At 43.9% G+C, this 23,683-nt stretch overlaps 1 protein-coding gene across 1 annotated transcript in view; it reads left to right on the plus strand.

Annotated features, from left to right (window-relative positions):
* The window catches only part of LOC132685610 (guanylate cyclase 2G-like), a 56,411-nt gene extending 33,245 nt beyond the window's left edge, over positions 1 to 23,166 (plus strand). The window contains 9 exon segments of the mRNA XM_078434102.2: positions 5,111 to 5,279; positions 7,096 to 7,251; positions 13,021 to 13,198; positions 14,795 to 14,934; positions 15,839 to 16,032; positions 17,949 to 18,123; positions 19,530 to 19,628; positions 20,872 to 20,963; positions 22,287 to 23,166. Coding sequence (XP_078290228.2) covers positions 5,111 to 5,279; positions 7,096 to 7,251; positions 13,021 to 13,198; positions 14,795 to 14,934; positions 15,839 to 16,032; positions 17,949 to 18,123; positions 19,530 to 19,628; positions 20,872 to 20,963; positions 22,287 to 22,391 — 1,308 coding nt within the window. The 3' untranslated portion in view covers positions 22,392 to 23,166.
* The last annotated feature ends 517 nt before the right edge of the window (positions 23,167 to 23,683 follow it).

Consider the following 23,683-nt stretch of genomic DNA (forward strand, 5'->3'; position numbering starts at 1 on the left):
ACATTTAGGCGCTTCAAGGTCAATTACTCTGCCAGAATTCCTTCGAAAGGGACTAGTAGTAACATGAAATTCATGAAAGCTTCTCAGAGATTTCCCATTGGTGACCCAGGCACTGGGCCAAGCTCTGTGCGTCAGATTGTGTTTCTGGCCATCACATATCAATCATAAAAACAATTCCTCTCCTGATGTTTATTTGACCAGAACACTCTTGATGCCAGGTACCAGAGAAATTCCGAGATGCCACAGACTTTTCAAGTCAACCAACATATATTGACTGAGCACCTAATTTGACTGAGACCCAATTCTGGGCATGGAGGGCACAGAAGAATTGGCTCATTGTCCTGTTCCTGAAGAGTTCAACCCAGTGGAGCCAGCCTGGGAAGGAGCTTTGGAGATTATAATACTCTTCTCGAGTGAGGGATGGGACTTCAATTTCTAAGTAAGAGAAGTCTTAATGAATTCAGAGGAGCGCAGTTGGCATTGAAGTTGTCTTGGGTGTTTGAACCCTGGCTTTCCACTACTGACCAGGTGACCTTACCTACCTTAAGCCTCAGTGTCCCTGTGTATAAAATAAAGATAACAACAGTCCCCATCTCATAGAGTTGTTGCGAGAACTAAGATATGCTCAGCACTGTGCTTACCCGTTAATAGGTATATACCAAATATCATTTGTTAGGTGAAGCAATAGGGTTGCTATTATCACAGATAACTCCATCCCTAGTACTAAAAAAATGTACAGTCAAAGAATTTATTCCCCCAACAGTCCTATGGGATGAATTAGCACTGTCCAAAAAATACCAGCTGTATGTGACTACTAACCACTGGTAACGTAGGTAGCTCCAACTGAAGTGTGCGGTAAGTGTAAAATTCACACCAGATTCAAAGAATCAGTAAAAATATCTCACTATTTCTATATTGATTACATATTGAAATAAGTTTTTTAAATACATTGGGCTAAGTAAAATATATCCTTAAAAGTAATTTTACCTATTTAACTGAACAAGTGAAAATTATACACGTAGCTTGCACTGTGTTTCTATTGGACAGTGTTCTTAATAATCAGCAATTCATGCCACTATTCATTCACTTTTAACTCCAATATTAATAAAATTAATAGTTACTCCATTTTCAAGAGGAAATAAAATGAGGCTTAGTGAAGGTGAAGTAACCACCCAACTGGTAAGAGGGAGGTTGGGATTTGCAACCAGTCTGTCTCCAAAGGCTGAGTTCTTCCTTCCATGTTCTGCTTCTTACCTGTATAAAGTACAAGAGACCCCAAATGTGGGATGCAGAAATGAGAGCACTGGGGGTACCCCCCACTCAACTTTCCAGGAGGGGAGTAAATGTAACTAGCAGACAGGTCGGTAATAGAATTGCAAAAACTGCATGAGATCTGGCACATAAATCATAAACCTCTCAGTTCTACGTGGCCTGTGACAATACACATAAAATCATACTTTTCCACCACAACAGGAAAAGAAAAAGAACTGAAGAGATGTGTGGTGTCTCTTAAAGAGGACTCCATTTCTAGGATTTCCACTGTATCCCAAACATCTCCTAATGGAATGTGCTCTGTTAATAAACCTGGGCATCAGGAGTGATCAGTGGTGACCAGATGTAAAATGTCTCCTGCCTAGGGTGGGCCTGGCTCTAGCAAGACCAGGGACAGTTGTGAGTGTCAGGGACAGTCCTGCTGCATGGGGAGGTCTCCATGAGGTGAGAGAGAATTCTTGATTGGACAGAGGTCTCCCCAGATTGCATGCCCAGACCTTGGCTTGTTGAGCCTCACTGGAGAATTCCAGAGACGGCCCCCAGACAGCCCCCTCCAGGTTCAAGTGAGTGGGTTGCAGTCCCAAAATGTGATTGAACTCTATCATCTCAAAAAACACACAAGCCTCCTGAATTTGGGGGTGGGAGTAGGAGTGGTGTGTCCACTGCCTTGGGCATTTCCTCACTGCTTTCTGCATTAGCCTGTATTTCTTTTTTTTTTTTTTTAAGTTTATTTATTTATTTTGAGAGAGAGAGAGAGAGAGAATGAGTAGGGGCGGGCAGAGAGAGAGAGTGAGAGAGAATCCGAAGCAGGCTCATACTGTCAGCATGGAGCCCGATGTGGGGCTCGAACTCACGAACTGTGAGGTCATGATCTGAGCTGAAACCAAGAGTCAGACACTTAACTGACTGAGCCACCCAGGCACCCCAGACTGTATTTCTAATGCATTATTGGCTCAGGAGTTTTACTAAAGCAGGATGGTGACTCAGACTATGATCACTGCCTGAGGGAGAGTGAGTCCCTGAGCTGGTGACCAAGAGGCCCAAGGACCCCATCTCTGGGTGCAATAGTCCACTCAGAGCCTCCTCACATTCATCTTTTCTGGAACATTGAGTGCTATGTACCACACCCATGGGTGACATCACCCCCCCACCCTCAGCTGGGGTTGAGAGTCATTTGAACCTCCTATCATGGTGTTAGGAGAATAGGTGTGCTTTGACCGCCCCACCCCCCCAGCCTCCTGGACAATCACCAGGACACCGGAAACAATAAAAGCTAATGATTTAGAAGCGGCTGTGCCTTGAAGTCAACCCAACCTGGGTTTATATTCCAGCTTTGCCCTCACTCTTCAGGAGCAGTTTAAAACTGTGAGTTTCCTCATTGGGAAACAGAGAATGGGAATATTAATCTATCTCCAGGAAGACCAAATGTGATAACATGTATAAAGCACCCTGCACAATGCATAGTACAAAGTGCTCAAAGAAAGGTTTATTGATATTTATTTGTTCATCACAGATCCACATCACAGTGAGAATCTCCATGGACCCTGGTGGCTTCAATGCAATGCTCAGTCACTCCTCACTCTCTGCCCTTCAGAGCTTTCTTTCTTCAGTCGAGGACATTTGTTCAGTTGGTCGAGGGCAGGGACTTGGGACTCGGACTGTACTTATTCCCAGTCCTGCTCCACTGCGGGCCAGCGATGTGACCTGGGGCAGGTTAACTTCTTCATTTCTCCCTTTCCCTATTTGTAAAATGAGGTCAATGACAATACCACCTGACTCTACAAGGTCACTACGGGAATTACACGAGCTAGTTTAAGTAAGGGACTTAGAATGGATGTCACATAAGGTTAGCATGATAACCTTAAAAAAAAAGTATCCAGTAAGACCCTTGAGAAAGACATTGTCATTTTCACTCTTGCTCCGAAACCTCTTGGGTGAGGCAGGTGTGAGGAGATCCGTGCTACTCAGGCTAATGCAATTAAAATGGCTCTGTGACAGCCCCATACCTGTGACATACTCAGGTTGCTGGCTCTCTACCAGCTCCCATGCTAAGTATTTGAAAATGAATGGTTCAGAGATTCAGATCAAAGATCTAAAGAAACTTTATGTAGGTATTTCAACTCCAAGAGACAGGAAATGTTGAATAAATATTACAGAAATGTCTTATTGCGAAGCCATCAAGGAAGGTAAGGAAACAAAGACCCCAGGATCATAAACAGTGGGTCCCCCTATCCCCCTGCACTGTTACAGTTACTTCCAAAACATAGTCAGCCCATCCCCTTAGGCTTCGTTTCATTGCTTCTAGGTCTGCCCTTGGAAATTTCAGAGAAATACAAACATCCATCAATCAGATCCTGCTTCAAATGTGACCGTTCTCATTTTCAAATTCATCTCTTCTCTATCTAGCCTCCCCAAATACCTGTTTCCCTCCTCAATCCCAGGTCTTTCTTTAAAGCCCTTCCCTGCCTATGGAAAGATCTGTGCACTCTGCCCTCGTCTCCTTGCCAAATGAGTGTGCCCTTTGCCTTCATGACTCACCTCCTTTAGCAAACTCTTCCTGTTGGCACACTTTCCCCATTCTGATTAGTCTCTTTGGGTTCCTTCGCATCCAGCTTGGCTTGTGCCACACACAATCCATAGTTAATGTAGGCTCTTCTGTTCAGGTCCAACCATTGGTCTTTTCTTTTTAAGCTCCCCAGGTGATTTTAATGGGCGGCCAAGATGTGAAACAGTAGAGGAGGCCAGCTGTTCTCAGACTGTGTGCACATGAATCTCCTGGGGACTGTGTTAAAATGCACAGTCTGATTCGGTACATCTGGGCAGGGCCTGAGACTCTGCATTTCTGCCAAGCTCCCAGGTGCTGTTGGTGCTGCTGGTCCCAAGGCCATGTTTCAAGTGGTGGGGATCTAGACAGTCCTATCTTGTAGATGGTGAAATTGAGGCCCAGCGAGGTGAAGTGTCTTGCTTGAAGAGACCAAGCGGTGAAGTGGAGATGTGATGTATGCCTTCTGACTCTGGTGTTCTTTCTGGGCCTTTCATAAATAATGGTACTTTATTATTGCATAATAATAATAGATATAAACCTTTAAGAACATGGCAGATGACATGAGAATTTTCCAACGTTCCTCATTTTATTGCTTTTCCCCACAAAGTGTTCAAACAGGACCCTAAAGTGCGTATAATATAATATAATATAATATAATATAATATAATATAATTATAGAATCATTACATGTAGGAGGAATAGAATATAACTTGCAACATGTAGGTAATAAAAGAATATTCTTAATTACATAGTGTTGTTTCCAAGTTGATTTTTTTTATCGTTTTTATACACATTTTTCATGATGATTTTTGGTGGGTGTTTACTTTGTGTCGTGCACCATGTCTGGTGTCTCATATGCATTATTACATTTAATCTCCACAGCCTCCCTCTGAGGTAGAGATCGTCACATCCATTTTGATGAGAAAAATGAGGCTTATGGGGTCAAGTAACTTGCTCTCTGCTAAGTGTTAGAGCTGGGATTTCAAGTCAGGAGTCTGACCACTTAGTCAGACTCTATTTTGTTTAGCTTATTGGAGCTTATTTATTTTAGGCTGGCCTTGCCTTCATGGCTGCACACTGGGGAGCCAGAAATAGTTTCCCCTACTTGGGTGACACTATCCAGGTTGAGTCAAGGACAAGGGGCTGTTAGTGGTTCTTGAACAGATGAACATAGAGATGGGCGGTTCCCCTCCTCTGGGTCGTGTTTCTGCCCAACTGTTTCTGTCTGTGTCTTCCAGACACAGGTTCCATTGGCCCCTACGCTAATTCATTTGCTTATTTTCACTCTTCCAGGGCATGCTGTTCCTCCACAGGAGCCCCCTGGGGTCCCACGGCAACCTTAAGCCTTCCAACTGCCTGGTGGACAGTCAGATGCAGGTGAAACTGACAGGCTTTGGGCTGTGGGAGTTCAAGTACGGCCGGATGTACAGAGCATACAACGAGGAACCGACAGACCACTAGGGTAACCACTGACAGATCGTGTACCCACTAGCCCATGTGGTAACGGGGCACCTGACCCCACCCTATTTCCTGAAGCTCACTCACAGGTGCCAGCAGGGGGCCTTCCTCTGGAGCTGACAGTGCGTGGTTGTTCTATTCACCCAAGGGAGCAGGAAAAAATAGCCTCCAGGGTGGTGAGTCCGTGGTGTGACGTCTGAGTTAGAAGGTTAGGGCTCATCCTGGCCAGGCCAGGTGGCTCGAAGCAAGTCACCGGTCTTCTCCTTAGCCCTCTATACCCCACTACACTTCACCTGTGTTCTTAGCACACCATCTGCAGGCCCTTCAAAGACCATGGGTTCAGCGGTCCTACATCCTCTCGCTGCTCTGGTATCACTTGAGAAACTTTACAAAGTATGTGGGTGGCTGGCTCTCACCCCAGATATCTGAAGATGAAATCTGGGCATCAGCACTGTTTCTTAAAAACTCTCGGGGCACCTGGGTGGCTCAGTCGGTTAAACATCTGCCTTTGATTTCGGCTCAGGTCGCCATCTCACAGTTCCTGAGTTCACGCCCCACGTTGAGCTCTGTGCTGATGGCACGGAGCCTGTTTGGGATTCTCTCTCTCAAAAATAAATAAATAAACCTTTCAAGTAAAATAAAATTAAATAGAAACAAAAACTCTCAAGTGATTCTGATGCGCATCTCAGGGCAAGACCTTCTGCCTGGAGTCAAACCCTCCTTTGCATATGAGCAAACTGAAGCTCGGACTCTTCCTTGTCCAAAGCTAGTGAGCAGTCTTGAGTCTTACCTTGCATGTATCCCAGCCATCTGAACTCCTCTCCCTGGGGCAGCACATTGCCAACAGCTTTGCTGCGCGCATGCGAGGAGGTTCTGTAACACGGGATGAGGCCTTACAGAAAAAAACAGAGGGGGAAATTCTGAAAACCTGTTGGTAGTCATCCTACTTCCCCATCCCCCAGTATATTTTCTTTTAATGATTGTAACCTACAATGAAATAAACCCATCAACCTCACACCAACAAATAAATGTAGGTATATAAAATATCAGGAGCATGGAAATCTGTAAAGACAGAATGCGGACTGGTGCTTGCCGGGGGCTGGGGGTATAGGAAACAGGGAGAAACTGCTTAATGGCTGCAGGATTTTACTTTGAGGCCCTGGAAACGTTTTGGAACTAGATAGGGTGGTTTGTTGTACAATCTTGCAAAGGGGCTAAATAACTAACACTGAACTGTTTGCTTTAAAAGGGTTCATTTTATGTTCTATGAATCGTACCTCTGTAAGTTGGTTTTTTAAATGTAGACAATACAGGAGCGCCTGGGTAGCTCAGTTGGGTAAGGGTGTGACTTTGGCTCAGGTCATGATCTCGTGGTTCATGAGTTCAAGCCCTGCATCGGGCTCTGTGCTGATAGCTCAGAGCCTGGCGCCTGCTTCAGATTCTCCTGCTCTCTCTGTCCCTCCCCCACTCACGCTCTCTCTCTGTCTCTCAAAAATGAGTAAATGTTAAAAAAAAAAAAAATTTTAATGTAGACAATCACAGAAAGGGGAAGGAAAATGAAAACTTCTTGTAACTGCACAATCAGGTGTTAACCACAGTTAAGATGTTAGTGCTTGTCCTTCTTGATTGTTCTGTCTGCATTCACGTACCCACAGATCCCTTTTCGCTCTACAAGTCAGGCACCATTAGGGAGGATTTTTCGGGGGCTGGATACTTTCAGTTCTGTGTTTTCCTGAGAAAGAGGGGTGACTTTTCCGGTTCTGCCTGTCCCTCTCCCACTCCCACTCCATGCTTCCCTCATGACACCCGTTGCTTTGCAGAGCTCTACTGGACGGCCCCAGAGCTGCGGCGGCTTCCAGAGGCACCCCGGTCAGGGACCCCAAAGGGAGATGTTTACAGCTTTGCCATCCTGATGACGGAGCTGATCCACCACCAGAACCACGGACCTTTTGCTGACCTCAACGAGATGCCTGACGGTAAAGCTGAAAGTCTCTTTGGCAGGCTTTGGTCATGTGGGCTAGCTTTTATTTCTTATATTTGCAGGGGGCAGGGGGGGGGTGCAGTGGCACGCTAGCTTTTAAATGATAGTTTTTTATGAAGTGTTCATCAACTTATTATTTATTCCACTGTTTTTCTGTCGTAAAGTTTCTTTTTTTTTAATTAAAAAAAGTAGTTGCCGTTTGCTTACAAAAACAATCAAAGAGCTCAGAACTACATACTTCATTACAGCAAAGTGATCCCGTTGGAAAATGAGTCAGGTCATGTCACTTCTGGTCACAACATCCTCCCCTGGCTTCCCATTTGGGGAATGAAAACTAAGCCCTTACAGTGGCCGACAGGACCACCAAAGGCCTCTGATCTGGCCTCTGACATTCTTTATTAGTGTCCTATGGCTGCCATACTAAGTTAACCACATACCTGCTGGGTTTAGTGGACAGAAATGTATTTTGTTACAGTTGTATAAGGCACAAGTTCAAAATCAAGGTTTAGCAGGGCTGTGCTCCCTCTAGAAGCTTTAGGGAAGATCAGTTCTCTGCTTTGTCCAGCTTTTGGGGGTTGGTCCAGATTTCATGGGCTTGTGGTCACATTTCTCCAATCTCTGCCTTCACTTTGACGTTGCCTCCTCCTCTGTATATGTCTCTTTTGTCTGTGTCTTATAAGGACATTTGTCATTGGATTAGGGTCCACCTGGAAATCTGAAATGACCTCCTCAACCCAAGATAATTAACTATACCTGCAAAGACATTTTTTTTCCAAATAAGGTCACATTCGTAGGTTCTGGATGTTAGGACATGGACATATTCTTTGAGAAACAAAGTTCATCTCAATACACCTTTCTAATTCCATCTCCTATGGTTTGCTCATTTCAGTCATGCCGGCCACCTTCATGTGCCTCCAACATGCCAGACACATTCCTACCCCAGAACCTTTGCACACACTGTTCCCTCTGCCTGGGTATCTTTCATCTCATATGTGTATACACAAATTTACCTCAATCTTTCTTAAGGACTACAGAATTTTCATTGTAAGGATAGGCTGTGTATTATTGATTGATGCACAGTTTGGTTGTTTTCCATTTTTCTTGCTATTACAGTTGATGCAGTGAGCAGCCTTGTATCTTTGTGGGCTTGAGATTGAAGAGATAAATGTATTTTAAATATATTTAATTTTTTAAATAAATGCTGCCCAGTTGTCTTTATAGGATATATTTAGGCTCATTTTTTTGCTGAGTTGTCTCTTAACACACATCCCGTCATGGAATTAAGGGCAGAAGCTGGGGAGATAAAGCAAAATTTGATCAAGAACGATAAACAACAAAAAAAAAGAATAGTAAGTGTAACCCCCCAGCACTGTTATCTTCCACCTTGGCTGTGCTCTGGAATTACCTGGGGAACTTTAAAAACTACTGATGCCTGGATCTCGGCCTAGGAGGTGCTGATGCTATCGATCTGGGTGGCTGCCTGGGCATCAGCATTTGCAGGTGATTCCAACATGCAGCTCATGTTGAGAACCACTGTCTGAGAACAAGCATAGGGAGGTGTGCATGTATCAGTTGCTAAATCAACTCAGCCCACCTTTCCCTCCTGGTTTTTCTTCTTTATCACCATGCCTACTTTTTCTAGTCCATTCCCAATGGCCACCCTCAAGTTTCATTGTTAGATCATGCATTCCCTGGAGAATTTCAAGTCAGGATCCTTTCTCAATGTATATAGTTACTTTAAAAATGGATTCCACTTTCTAATTTATGGTGAAGTGAAAAAGAGGGGAGACTAATCCAAAAAGGGTCATTCAAATCCAAGGGCAACTGACTTTAGAACCAAGAAGCCACTCAGATATTCCGAGAGCGAGCCCAGGAAGGATCCCAGCCACACTCACTAAGCTCAGCTGCCATCTGGTTGCACCAGGTGGGGTGGGGGCGGGGGTGGGAAGACTGTACCCAATTGGTATATTTGCCCCTCATTGTAGTCTTATGCCCACAAAGTTCAATGAAAGCTGGCCATATGGGACTATGTATACACAGGACTGCAATCAGGGAAAGTACAAGGTGCACCTAATTTGTGGCCAAACACGCTTCTCCCATTAACATCTCATACTTCCCTACAAACAGTCCTGGTGCTGGGGACTGAATAGATATTGATGTCCTATGCACACTAGACCAGTGGTTTTCAAATGTTAGTTGGTGTCAGAATTACCTGTAGGGCTTGTTAAAAAAAACAGAATTGCTGGGTCCCACCCTCAGGGTCTCTGACTCAGTAGGTCTGGGGCAAGGCCTGAGAATTTGCATTTTTCTCAAGTTCCCAGATGATGTTGAAGATCCACAGTTTTGAGAAGCCTAGTGCAACCCTAGACTAGCAGCTTCAGCATCCCCTGGGTACTTATTAGAAAAGCAAATTTTCAGGCCCGGCTCCAGGCCTTTGGAATTGGAAACTGTGGGGATAGGCCCAGAAGCTCTGCTTTAAGAAGCCCCCCACCCCTGATTCTGATGCACACCGAAGAAGAAGAACAATGACAATAGAGTGACTGGTGACTGGTGTATTATGGGATGGCTGCACGTTAGTAGCTCATGAACACGTGTTCCGAGGTGCAGGCCCATGATGTGAATTTGAACCCATGGTTCAAAGTTTTATATCATTTTATTGATTCTCTCATGATATTTCTTAGAGCTGAGGATAAGAAAGCAGAAGATGCAACAATAGTAATTCTTCAGTGACTTCTTTTAAAACCATTGTTGTCCCACGTCTCAAATTACACTTCATTTGGGATGTAAAACACAATTACCCATAGAACTTTCTTATGTGTAGTCCTTCAGATTATTTTTAGGCATTGAAAGTGTGCATTTAAACACAAGCATGTAGGGGTGCCTGGGTGGCTCAGTCGGTTGAGCGTCCGACTTAGCCCAGGTCATGATCTTGCGGTCCATGAGTTTGAGCCCCGCGTCGGGCTCTGTGCTGATGGCTCAGAGCCTGGAGCCTGTTTTGGTTTCTGTGTCTCCCTCTCTCATTGACCCTCCCCCGTTCATGCTCTGTCTCTCTGTCTCGAAAATAAATAAACGTTAACAAAACAAGAATTTAAACACAGGCATGTACATTTACAAAAAAACAAGATCATATTTTACACAGTGTGATAACTTGTATTTATTCTTATTCTTTTTTTCATTTTTTTTAATCTTTATTTATTTTTGAGAGAGAGAGACAGAGTGTGAGCGGGGGAGGAACAGAGACAGAGGGAGACACAGAATCTGATGCAGGCTCCAGGCTCTAAGCTGGCAGCACAGAGCCTGACATTATTTCTCCTCCTCCTCCTCCTCCTCCTCCTCCTCCCCCTCCTCCTTCTCATCCTCCTCCTCCTTCTTCTTCTTAAGCAAAGGCCATACTCTTTTAGATTCCCTTAGTTTTCAACCCAATATCCTCTTCTGCCCCAGCATCCCATCCAGGACGTCATGCTGCATTTAGCCATCATGTCTGTCTAAGCTCTTCAAGAATGTTCCTTAAACTATAATTCTAATGACATTGTACTTTCGAGGAGTACTGGCCAGATATTTTGTAGAATGTTTCTCACTTGGGATTTGTCTCATTATTTTTCTTCCTTATGATGAGACTGGACTTATATGTCTTGAGAGGAAGGCTACAGGGGTAAATTGTCATGTTCGTCACATCATGTCAAGGGTACATACAACCAACATGACTATCTGTTGACTATCATGTTGACCAACATGACTGTTGATATTGACCTGGCTGAGGCTTGTCAGGTTTCTCCACTGTAGAACCACCCTTGGTTCTCCTCTTCCTATACTGTCCCCCGAAGAAAGAAGTCACTATGTGAAGTCCACACTTAAGGAGTGGGGTGTTGCACTCTACTACCCTGCGTGGAGACTATCTATGTAAACTATTTGGGATTTTTCTCCACAGGAGGTTTGTCTCTTCTCTCCCACTTATGTATTTATTCAATTATTGGTATTATATTGTATTGTATTATATTATTATGCATATCTATATTATAACATATGTGTCCATTTTATATTATATATTATACTATACCTTTATTTTATCCTCTGAATTGTAATCTAATACTACTTTATTTTACTGTTCCAGTTGTTTCTTCTTCGGCCATTCCATTTCAATTGACTTCTGTGTACCTTTGATATAAACCCATTGCTGTGTTTTGATTTGGTTTGTTTAGTACCGCCTTGCTTCCTGGTGGCATGAGAGGCTTCAGCCTCCTCTTGTATTTCCCTGCCTCAGTCCTAGAATCAGCCATGTCTTCAAGGACACTGGTTCTTTTTTATTGGAGGGTGATATTAGAAACCAAGACCTGGGTGCTGACTGTGCTCATTGCAACCAGGGTGTTGTTGCTTCTAGCCCCTCTCAGTGGACAGAGAAAGGAAAAGCATGTGCACACTAGCCTCCGTGTATACACATTCTCATATCTGCGTCTACCCATCTGTATCTATACTAAGCTAAGCATGAGTTCATATTAACATCTCCAACACCATTACCACCACACGGTTCATTTATTCCAGTGTCCCCCCCGCCTCTATCCATAGCCTCCCTTTCCAACAGTGAGATCCTGGCTCCCACCATCTGCCATCCATTTATTTATTTATTTATTTATTTATCCAATCCCAGTATATGTGTCTAGTACTTGCAAAGTTTTTCTTCTGTCCCCAATCTTGCCGTCTACAATACAGCGATTGTGAATGGGTCCTTTTGTTTAGTCTTAATGGTCTTGAGTCATTTCAGAAGTGCCTAAGTCAGCAGGTGATGTCATATAGTTATAATACATCCCCTTCAGCGAGGCAATGTCATACCGTTATAATACAGTTAGATTCTTTTGTCACAGTTTGCCTCTATCTTGGAGTTGTCCAACCTCCCAACTGATATTGTTAAAAATTTGTGTTCTTTGGGGTCTACTCTCTGTGCAGTAAAGTTCTATGGGTTTTGGCAAATACACAGTGTCATGTACCCTATAGACAGTCTCATCACCTTAAATAAGTCCCTGGTGACTTACGGGTTCAGCACCTTCTCCTCCCCAAGCTCCTAACGGTATCTCACCTGTTTTCTGTCTCTATAATTTTGCCTTTTCTAGAATGTCATATAAACAGAATCATACAGCATGTAGCCTTTTCAGACGACCCTTTTATACTTAGTAAAATGCCCTTAAGATTCATCCATGTTGTTACACCCACAGTATTTTTACACAAAAACATGTATACATTGTTCTCAAATTATTATTTCCTCTGAAAAACCTGGTTTAGCAGAATGTTTAATAAATGTCAGTAGAAGCCAATGCAGAAGTGAAAGAAAACAGGTTTACAAAGTTGGACACCGAGGCAGCACATGATGGTGACATTTATTATTTGTTAAAATAACTTTTATGTGACATTTTATATGGAATGCAAATTGCAAAAGGTGTGCTTTGGGGGTTTCCCATCCCGATGCTTATACACTCCTGAAGTCACATAGAGATATGCTGTACTTCAAGAAAAGTTCCATTGGAAGAAAAACGACTTAATCTAAAAACAGATTCATTAGAAGGTGCTGATATGTTTTACAGTAGGAGTCTTCATTTTCCACAAGGATCTCAAATATTTCTCATAAAATGTTCAGGTTTCTCTGAAATTCCAATCTATTCAATATACTTATACATTCAATTCACAAATTTAAGAGCACATATGTTTAAAGTGAAGTGTACTACATGGCCCAAAGCTCAGACATTTTGCTATTTAAACCCCAAATGAATTTCAGAAATCATCAGCCGTATCAAAGACCCCACGGCTTCAGTTCCACTCCGACCTTCCCTGTCAGAGGAGAAGGGCAATGAAAAGATTGTGGCCATGACGAGAGCATGTTGGGATGAATCTCTAGAGAAAAGGCCCACTTTCTCTTCCATCAAGAAAATTTTATGAGAATCCAGTTCCAAAGGGTGAGTTAGATGTGTGACGTTTTCTCCCAATCATTTAACCATTCGAATTTTATTTTTTTATAAAATATCTTTAATGTTTATTTTATTTATTTTGAGAGAGAGAGCACAAGCAGGGGAGGAGCAGAGAGGGAGGGAGAGAGAGATAATTCCACGCAGGCTCTGCACCGTCAGTGCAGAGCCGGACGTGGGGCTCAGTGTCCCGAACAGCAAGATGGTGACCTGAGCAGAAATCAAGAGTCGGATTCTTAACAGACTGAGCCACCCAGGTGCCCCTAACTATTAGAATTTTAAAACTACATGGCTGTGACTGGTTCTGTGTGGCCCACCCCATTCATTCATTCCTCCACTCATTCAGTTATTTATCCATTCATTCATTTATTCATCATATACCCACTCAATGCCTGTCACATGCAAAGCACCATGTTCCATGCTGGCTAGAGTTGGGTGATAAATTCTCCCTTTATTTCATTAATGACACAAAAATGTATCAGACATCAGCACATACATTGTCCTCCTTTGTCCATTCCAGATATCTCTAATCAATCAAGGCTCTCTTTCCCAGGGAATTTTGACATGACCTCAGAATGTTTTCCAAACCAGCATTCCAAAGGTCATGGCTCATCAGTTGGGGTTGGGCTATAGTATAAGAAACTATTCGCCAACCTTAGAGTAAGTCATCAGCTTGAATTATTCATGCCTCTCAAACAACCTCCTCAACAGTAGCTTGTTTCACGTTAGGATAGCTGTGTCATCTTTTGGCACATTGAACATAGGCAGACATAGCCATGATAGAAGTAGCCTGAGTTTATAGAAGGACCCTGGGCTGGGATTCTGGCATCTACTCCTAACTTGGCCAGTCTGCTCTGCATTCTTAACACAACAGCCCTGTATTCTGTATTTTCCACATCAAAATTGTTTTGAATGGTATGTCTTGGGTCAATCATGACTTTTACTTAAAAAAATCTGGTCCCCGATGTTAAAGCAAGTCTATTTCCTGTGTGAGCCTCAGTTTCCTCATCTGAAAAATGGGGTAGTTAAATGATTTTTCTGAAGACCCTTCTAAAACAAGAGCCTACAGGGTCTAGAAGTGCCCCCTTACATATGTCATCCAAAAGGAAAATAGCTGGTATTATTCAGGGGGGAAAAAAAGACCCATCCTGAAATATACATTTTTGACTGACCATGATGATAATATGGAGCATATTGGGAAATGGGGGAGTGCCAGTGAAGGCCACCATTTGTTGAGTACCTGCTGAGTGGCAGACACAGCTGTGGGCACTGTGTACCCATCATCTCCCTGGATCCTCAGAAAAGCCCTATGAGGTATGCATTATTATCCTCATTTTCCAGATGAAGAAACTGAGGCTTGGAGAAATGAAGGGTGTAGAACAAGATCACAGAGCTGGTAAAGGACAGTCTCTGTCCCACCCCATGGCTTCACTGCCATTGTCGTTCCACTGCTGTCCATTGGCAGCCCTTAGGTAGGAAACCTTCAGGGTGATACATGTTTTCTTGGAACGTACAGCTGGATGTTGTGCTCTACTGTGACCCTAATGTTCTTGGAAAAAAAGATGTTCATTTTGGGTTCTTTTAAAGCCATGTGAACATCCTAGACAGTATGGTGAGCAAGCTGGAGGTGTATGCCAATCACCTGGAGGACGTGGTGGAAGAGAGGACCAACCAGCTGATGGCGGAGAAGAGGAAGGTGGATAGGCTTCTGTCCACAATGCTGCCAAGGTACTCCAAAGCACTGGGGGCCTTGACAAAGGACCCAGAAAGCAACAGCATCACTATCTAAGGGGCCCCATGTACAGAGTACTTTTTTGTTCTTTTCCTAAGAGGAACTCAGGTTCTTCTAAATGAGTCAAGCATTTTGCAGGCAATTTGGTACACCCTGTAAACGGAGATAGAGGCAAAGGCCCTGCCTGAAATCTTGAATTCACAGGAGTAGAGAATGTCTCTTAACAGGGAAGATGGCGGATGCAGCTATGGGAGACAGACCACTAGATGGCGCTTTAGTTTCATGAGTCTGATTAATAGCTAGTTTCTCAGTACTTCAGATTGTGCTCCAAAGGCTTTGCACAGTACAATACGCACCCATGACTTCAGATTCAAAACTTGCTTCATTTTTGGCTCTGCCTGCACCTTTACACTGTCTAAAAACTTGGCAGAAGCGTCGGCTATTAAAACTTCTGCACCCTTCTTGCGTGTCTTGACAAAGAGATGGAGTTAGGGATTTGAAGGTGTTAATGTGAGATTGGTTGATTGAAGCAAACGCATTGACTTGTGGATTGATGGATGCTTCCTTTTGCTTCACATCTGCAAATTGCATTTTTACACTCAAACTCTATAACCAATAGAGAAAAATGGGATGCCCTCCGGGAGAAAAATCCTTACTGCAAAGGCATTTCTGTGACCTGCCCCCCGCCTCCAGTTTATACCCACCAATTAAAATATCTCTTCGGAGAAAAGGCAAGTAGAAAAATGGGTGTCAAAAGAATCCCTTTAGATGATGGATTTTGTTGACCGAAAATCTAATCCACTGACGCAAAAGGACCTATTGGAAAGATTTTGCAGGGGTTTGTAGGAGGCAAGGTGAATAAGAGTCCGCTCAAAACCAATCTCTATTCTTTGGTTTCGGCTTCACTGGAGAACAGCTCATAGCTGGAAGGTCCGTGGCACCAGAAGATTCTGAGTCTGTGATAATCTTTTTCTCCGACATTGTTGGATTCACAAAACTGTGTTCTCTCGGCTCCTCCTTGCAAGTGGTAAAGCTGCTTAATGACCTGTACAGCTTATTTGATCACATCATTAAAACATATGATGTGTATAAGGTGAGACATACCCCGGGGCTGTGAGGGAACACGCTCCTTGTCCGCCGACTCTAGGGCGTAAGGATGGACCCAGCCCTAGATGTGAGCCAGGAGGAAGGCTCTATTTCAGGCTGGCAGTCCATCTCAATTCATGGCAGAAACTCAATATTTTATTCCTGTTTGTTTTCTTGGAAAAGGGCTTGATTAATCACAGATGAATGTGCTTGTCAATAATCCCCAGTTGCTTCTTGTTTCTTTCCATTATTTTATCTGGCTGTTAACACATTTCTAAAGAGGCACTGCCCTTCTACTGGCTAATCCCTCCAGTTCCCTCCAGAATATATTTCCTTCAGATTCAGAGAGGCTCACCTTTCAAGGTTGTTTTTGGACCTTGTGTGAGTCTCACTGCTGTTACCGTGATCCTTAGCAATGCAGGTGAAGACAGACTCCTAAGTTTAGATGATCAGAATTGTGGCTGAAATGAGAACGTCTGCCTAGTGCTACTTGGGGGTATGTATGAATATGGTCACCCGGAGTAAAAACTGATTTTTCAGGGAAGGATAGCAACAACGAATAATTTAGCTTCATTTAAGTGGTGAGGATGATGGTTGCTTCAGGTGTTTTCTGAGTTTTCTGATGGGGCCACATCATGACTGCAGGGTTCCCAAGCTCACATGTGCCTGGGGCAAGTCACAGGTGCACCAGCTCCGATCGTGATTGCAGGGCTTTACCTGTGGCCTGGGGTCTGGGGAGATTTGGGGGACAGTGTGGTCATGTCCCCCAGTGACATGCCCTTATATCCCTAATGTTCCCCCCACAGATATTGCCTCTGTTTAAGGGTGAAAGAAAAGGTGTGTGGATAATCTCCAAGAGCAGATCACACATACCTCAAAACCAAAGCTACTCTGCTTAGGAGGGCTTCCTCTGGGATTTCTTCTTGGCATTGTTTTCTGGGTTATGTTTTGCATGAGTTAATACTAAATCAGTTTCGATGTCCAAAGGATGTACCCATGGTGGTGAGAGGTAGCCTAGAAGCAATCTGACTTGTATATGGGTTGATTTTGTGTAATTCTGGGGTGACCGGTAGACAGAGGTGTTTTCACTGCCTGGCTAATGCCTGAAATTCCACCTTTACCACATCATCTTTGGACTCTGCTAAGATGCAAATGTATCTGGAAAGGGCTGTATCCTTAATTTTTTTTTTAACGTTTATTTATTTTTGAGAGACAGAGAGAGACAAAGCAGGAGCGGGGGAGGGGCAGAGAGGGAGACACAGAGTCTGAAGCAGGCTCCAGGCTCTGAGCTGTCAGCACTGAGCCCAACGTGGGACTCAAACCCATGAACTGTGAGATCATGACCTGAGCTGAAGTCGGAGGCTTAACTGACTAAGCCACCCAGGCGCCCCAGGGCTGTATCTTTAAAGTTGACACTGGTCATTGGTTCTCTAGTGAGAATGAGGAATCTGAAAGCTAATTTTATTAGGATTTATTAGGGGAGAGAAGAGGACAGATCAGGCAGATACATGCATTTATACATAAGTGTATATATTGTGTATAATGTATAGATATGTATAAATGTATTGAAGAGCCATTGTATGGGGTGAAGACATTTCTGGTAGGGTAAGATGAATTCCACTTGATGGATGCATGTGATCCCTCAAGATTTACCCTATTCCCACACTACTGTCTGTTTAACTGGTTTTAAACTTGCGTTGAGGAAATATGGTCACCACCACTATCAAATTTCAGAGGAGAAAACAGTGACTGTGCATAGGAGGGCTCAGGGAAGAAAGGCTTTGTGGAAGAACCAGGACAAGAGCAGAAACGTGAGGAAATGCTGGGACATGGATGGAGTGGAGGTCAGGGAGTATGACTCTCCGAAGTCCGGGGAACTTGTTTCTTCGAGAACACAAGGCCACTCTGTTGCGTTATTTTCAGGTTGAAACCATTGGAGATGCATACATGGGTGCTAGCGGACTTCCTATCCGCAATGGAATCCAGCGTGTGGACGAGATTGCCACGATGTCCTTACATTTCCTCAGTGCCACTGTCCACTTCCAGATTGGGCACATGCCTGAGGAGAAGCTCAGGATCAGGAACAGCATCCACACAGGTAGCCAGCCCTGATGGCAGGTGGCCTTGTGGTCCAGGTACGGCAGCAGGTGGTTCTGGATTCAAGTCCGAAGCCTGACGTTTTTAGGACCTGGAAATTGAATGGTAGCATCTTTTGAGGGAAACAAAAGTTCACATTGTCTTTGCACACATATTTCCAGTTAGCCGGATTACTTGGTAACAGCAAAGATACCCAGAGACTCCAAGGTGTTAAACCAAAAGTTAGGAGGAGACCAAAAAGTAGGACAGTTATACCAGGCTACTCTCCCCCCATGCCTCTGCATCAAATGCCCTTTGATCTGGTCTGGTGTTTGTCAAACTCATGGGCAGGTGACCTGTGCAAAAGTGACCAGCACTTGGCTTAATGCTCTTCTGTCTCAATTTCTTAGTTATTAATATAATAATATTATAATATTAATTTTCTCAATTTCTTAATAATTTTTGAATGAGGCGTCCCTTATTTTTATTTTAGACTGGGCCCTGCAAACTATGTAGCTAGCCCTGCTCCTACCTGTCCTCCGGGGCTTGACTAAAATAAAACCTGACCCCTAATCAGCATTAGTGCCCCAGTTGTTTTGTTTCCATCTCCAGTGCGTGAATAACACTGTCATTAATTTCTGCCTTAGCTTGGTTGTCATAACAAAATACCACAGACTAAGTGACTTAAACAACAGATATTTATTTTCTCACAGTTCTAGAGGCTGGGAAGTCCAAGATCAGGGTTCCAGCATGGTCAGGGTCTGGTGAGAATCTTCTTCCTATCTTGCCAAAGCCTGCCTTCTGATTATGTCTTCATATAGCGGAGAGAGAGAGCCTTGCGGTCTCCTTCTCTTCTCATAAGGGCACTAATCCCACCATGAGGGCCCTACCCTCATAACCTCATCTAAACCTAATTATCTCCCAAAGGCCCTACTTTCTAATACCATCATATTGAGGGTTAGGGCTTCAATATGTGAATGAGGGAGGGGGTTACAAACATTCAGTTAATTATAATGGGGCGCCTGAGTGGCTCAGTCGGTTGAGCGTCCGACTTTGGCTTGGATCTTGATCTCATGGTTCATGGGTTCGAGCCCCACATCAGGCTCTGTGCTGATGGCTCAGAGCCTGGAGCCTACTTCGCATTCTGTCTCTCTCTCTCTGTTCCTCCCCTGCTCACACGTTCTCTCTCTCTCTGACTCTCAAAAATAAGTAAGGATTAAAAAAAAATTTATAATTGATTATGTCGTTTTCCACCAAAAGTCTGTGGGTTCTGTAGGTTGCCTCTTTGCAGACCCTAAGATCTATTGCCAACCTTTGCCTAGGCACTTGAGTATTTGTTGAATTGCCTTTGTTGACTTAATGTGTATCACGGAGTCCAGCCCTCGGGAAATGCAGGTTGGCTATGCCCTTCTGTTCTTCTCTTCGTAGGTCCTGTAGTGGCTGGTGTTGTGGGAATCACCATGCCCAGGTACTGTCTGTTCGGAGACACTGTGAACATGGCATCCAGAATGGAAAGCAGCAGTTTGCATGGGTACTGTTTGCAGAACTTTGCAAATACAAGATCACTGTCCCTCTAGTCTCCTATCTTTAACCAGAGGGTGTTTTTAGAAGACCCATTTTCATTTTGTCTACTATTTTCTGTTTGGAGGATAAGATCATCACCTCAGACAACATTGATCACAAACTTTGTAGACAGGGTTTTGCATAGTGCTTGCTATGAGAACACATATGACTTCCTTCCAAGATTTTCAATTCTAAACAGTCAAGGACACATATAATAAGATCATTTAAAGGGAGAGCAGAAGTTGGCAAGCTTTTCCCATACAGGGCCAGACAGTAACTATTTTAGGGTTTATGGGCCATAGTCTCTGTTGCTTAACTACTGTTGTAGTATGAAAGCAGCCATTTATAACATATGAACCATGGGTAAGGCCATATTCCAATAAAACTTTATTTGTAAACACAAGTGGTGGGCTGGATTTGGCTGGAGGGTGGTAATTTTCCCATCCCTGATGCAGAATATGGTTTTGGTGGTGCCGAATTGATCCATGGCCAGGAACTCCAGGGTATATCATATTATTTTGCTATTGGTAGACAATATGTGCTATTTATGAGCTGTTTATCAGCTAGAAAAAATACTTAGGGACTTAAGTTTCACAATGTTTAGGTTAACATTGTTTTGAACTTGTAAATTTTCCACAATATGTAAAAACACACAAAAATATTTTCTCTTCTGATTACTTCATTGTTTAAGCTAATCAGCCAAGTCTCAAACACTGGTTTAAACCTCTCCTTGCACTTGTAAGTCACGATTTTAAGAGTAAATTTTGAAAGTGGGAGCTCCAAATGTAGGCTCCAATCCTGATTCTTGTTGCAGGGCTGGTTGTGAACAGTGTTTTCAGTGATGTGTCCCAGCTCTGGTACCACCAACTCTGGTATCCTCAGGAACCTGAGGAGCCCAGCGGACCTCCATCCATGGGGAGTACCAGCTTGCATATGGAGTCAGTTCTGCCTACTGTTTCTAAACTGAACCTGTTAAAGCTTGAGCAACACTAACAATGTCTGACCAATGTCTGCAATGTTTGGGGGTGTCCCACTGCAAGAGTCCCAGACTTCAGAGAGGTTGTCTGTGATTTGCTTTCCTAAGAGGTACTAGCAGCCTAAGAGTGTGAGCAATGCAGCATTCCCTCTCCACAGCAGCCCTGCCCCCTGACCCCCAGATGGAAGCCACAACCAAGGTAATAACTAGGCAATAACTGGTTTATGGCAGCTCTCCGGATTCATGTCTCTCAGAGCACTGAATCCAGCCTGCTGGCATTGGGAGGGTACGATTTGCAAAAGAGAGGCACCATCCCAGTCAAGGTAAGACCAACCTAGTGCACCCTGCCTGCCCCATTTGTGTCGCTGATGGAGATGTTGAGAAAGTTGATGGGATGAGTGTGTCTCTGCATTGTGGTGTGTGGAGACTGCCAAGGTCTATGTGGAGGCTCTTGTGACCGCCAGCTCTTCTTCCCTCAGAGAAGACTGTATGCTTCCCTCAAATGGTCAAACATGGAATCTAAGACAGAAAACACCTTAGCTCCTACCTAGACCAACCCCCTAGGGGATGCCTCCTTTCTCTTGACCACAAATGGTCTCCTGGCTTCTGCTTGAATACACCAATCTATTCTTTCACAAAGCAACAGCAAGGACGAGCTCAGAAATTATCATGCCCACATTGCCTCCTATGTCCCTTCTGATTCGAAAGGGCCCAGATAGAGAAGACAGAGGCCCATTGGTTTGGGGGCACCAGGACCTCCTCTCAATTCATTTAAATACCTTTTCCCTTCCCCTCTGCCTTCTCCCCTGTCCGGTCTGTCTGAAATACACCATGATGCATTCTCAACTTTCCCTATAACACCGGCCTTTGGTGGGGTGGGAAACGGATGCTCCTCTTGAGATGTTCTGAAGAACATCTTGGAGATGTTCCTGGTGGAAGTGGTGGGTGGTTACTATGATGTTAGGTGTTTGGGTGGGTATGGGGGTTCCTGGGAAGAAATGAAAGGGAAGAGGATGGCAGCAACTCCCCAGTTTGCTGAGCCTGAACCTCACACGCTGTACTTGATCAATAGACTTCAGGTAAGAGGCAGATTTTTCTAGAAGGCGGCAGTATAGACTTCCCTTTGAGTCGTGTCCTACTTTTCACTGGTTGTCTGATTTGTGGGCTTGATTTTATTGCCAGTCAAATGCGAATGGTGACAAAGTTGTCCTCAAAGGAGAGAGGCAGGGGTTAAATGTGGACACGTATATGAGATGCTTCACCTGGTGCTCTGCTGATCATAAGAGCTCAATAGATTTTATTGTTATTTTTATTATTTTTTTATTTTTTATTTTTTTAATTTTATTATTGTTTTTTAAAGATATTCAGGGAAATTTCTGGGAAATTCAGCCTTGACTGGCCCTCACCTCCTAGAGCATTGCTGACTATCCCTTTAGGCTTATCGGCAAAGCCCAAGGAAATCAAGGTTTCATCTATAAAGAGGCCTTTCCTTCACTGAGGCAGCTCCTGTCTACATGCAGTTTTGGCTAAGAACAACATTTTCAGTAAACAAGCAAGGGACACCAAGTTGTCTGCCCAGAGCCCACACTTCACAGGCAGCCTTTCCACCTGAGTGATTTACCAGCACTCTCTTCTGCCTCCCACAGGGCAAAGGAGAACAAACAACTTTCTGGTTGAAAGGCAAGGAAGGCTTTACTATTCCACTCCCTCAATTTATGGAAGAGGAAGCCAAAGTCCCAGAGATCTTCTGAGCTATTTTCTTTAAAGATGTTTATGGGGTCCCATGAAAGTCTGAGGACCATTCTGTGAGATGCATTGAATACCCCATTCAGGAGGTGTAGATCTGGGGGAGCCAGTAGGGGGAGCCGTCTAGCTGGCCTCCCCTTCCTGCCCTAGAGTTCTGTGGCCTAGACCAAATGAGGAGTTCGAAGAGCTGGATATAGTGAACTCATTTTCTGGGGGACCAGGGCTGGGCTGTTGCTTCCAGACCTGCCAGTGGACTTGTCCTGGCTGCCAGATATTTCCGGCCTATTAGCTTGTGAATTTGCAGTGAACCCAATTTCATTCGGAGAGAGAGGAAAGCTAGAACAAAACCTGGGGCTGTTGGCCCCACCCTGTGCTGCCTTCCTTTGCAAGGGGCTGATCTCTCACCCTTAGTTATCAGAAGGCATCTCAGGAATGTTTTGGTGGGGGGGATAAAGCTCTAGCTAAGGTGCGAACAACCACTGAAATCCAACAGGATCAGGCCATTCCAGGTACACCAGATCTTGGCAGTCAGTCCCTGGAAGGCCTGGTCCTGAGCTCTGATTTTCTGTGAGCACAGCAGCTTTCAAATGGAAATGTCCCATTCTCAATTTATTGTTTAATTTCTTTCCTATCCAAAGCAAAGGAGCAAAGAGATAGGCTTTTCTTCCAATCAAGGCTTGAGTTTTAAGTGGAATTTTTCATTCACTTATGAATTGCTATTTTTTTTCAATCTCTGATAGACGAAGATGAACCCATCCATTCTGTGATAAACATTTTCCCCTTTACATAAAGAACAGGATTTCATCATGCCTGTCAAGTGGTTTCTTGTAGTAGACTTACTGAACCACTAATGAACTTACAGTCCTTTTTTTTTTTTTTTTTTCTTTTGATCCCTTGCAACTCCTCACATCCAGTTTTTCTTCCTTGTGGCTGCTCTTAAATATGGGAGAGTGCTTCAGATGATATATTGGGTTTGAGACCTTTTCCTGGTGAATTTCTCATGACTGAACAAGTGAGAATCAATGAGACTGGGAATGTTGTCTTTTGTACGTGACCTGTGAGCTGCCTTTGTAGGGATATTTTTGAGCTCTGTATAGGAAAATAAGCTACTTTTTGGTGAGTTTAGAGCCGTTAATAACACACTTTACAAAAAGTTTGGTGGAATTCTTGCCTTTTTTAGGAAGAGAGACGCTAAATAGGGGCCAAGGGAAATGCTTTACAAACAGTCCCATCTTCATGGAACTACTCTGTGCTTCCATTGGCAGGACTTTGCTTCTGCCCAGAGATAGGCGACTGA

This window comes from Panthera onca, chromosome D2 (assembly GCF_046562875.1).
Source record: "Panthera onca isolate mPanOnc1 chromosome D2, mPanOnc1 haplotype 2, whole genome shotgun sequence".
In the NCBI taxonomy this organism is placed as follows: domain Eukaryota; kingdom Metazoa; phylum Chordata; class Mammalia; order Carnivora; family Felidae; genus Panthera; species Panthera onca.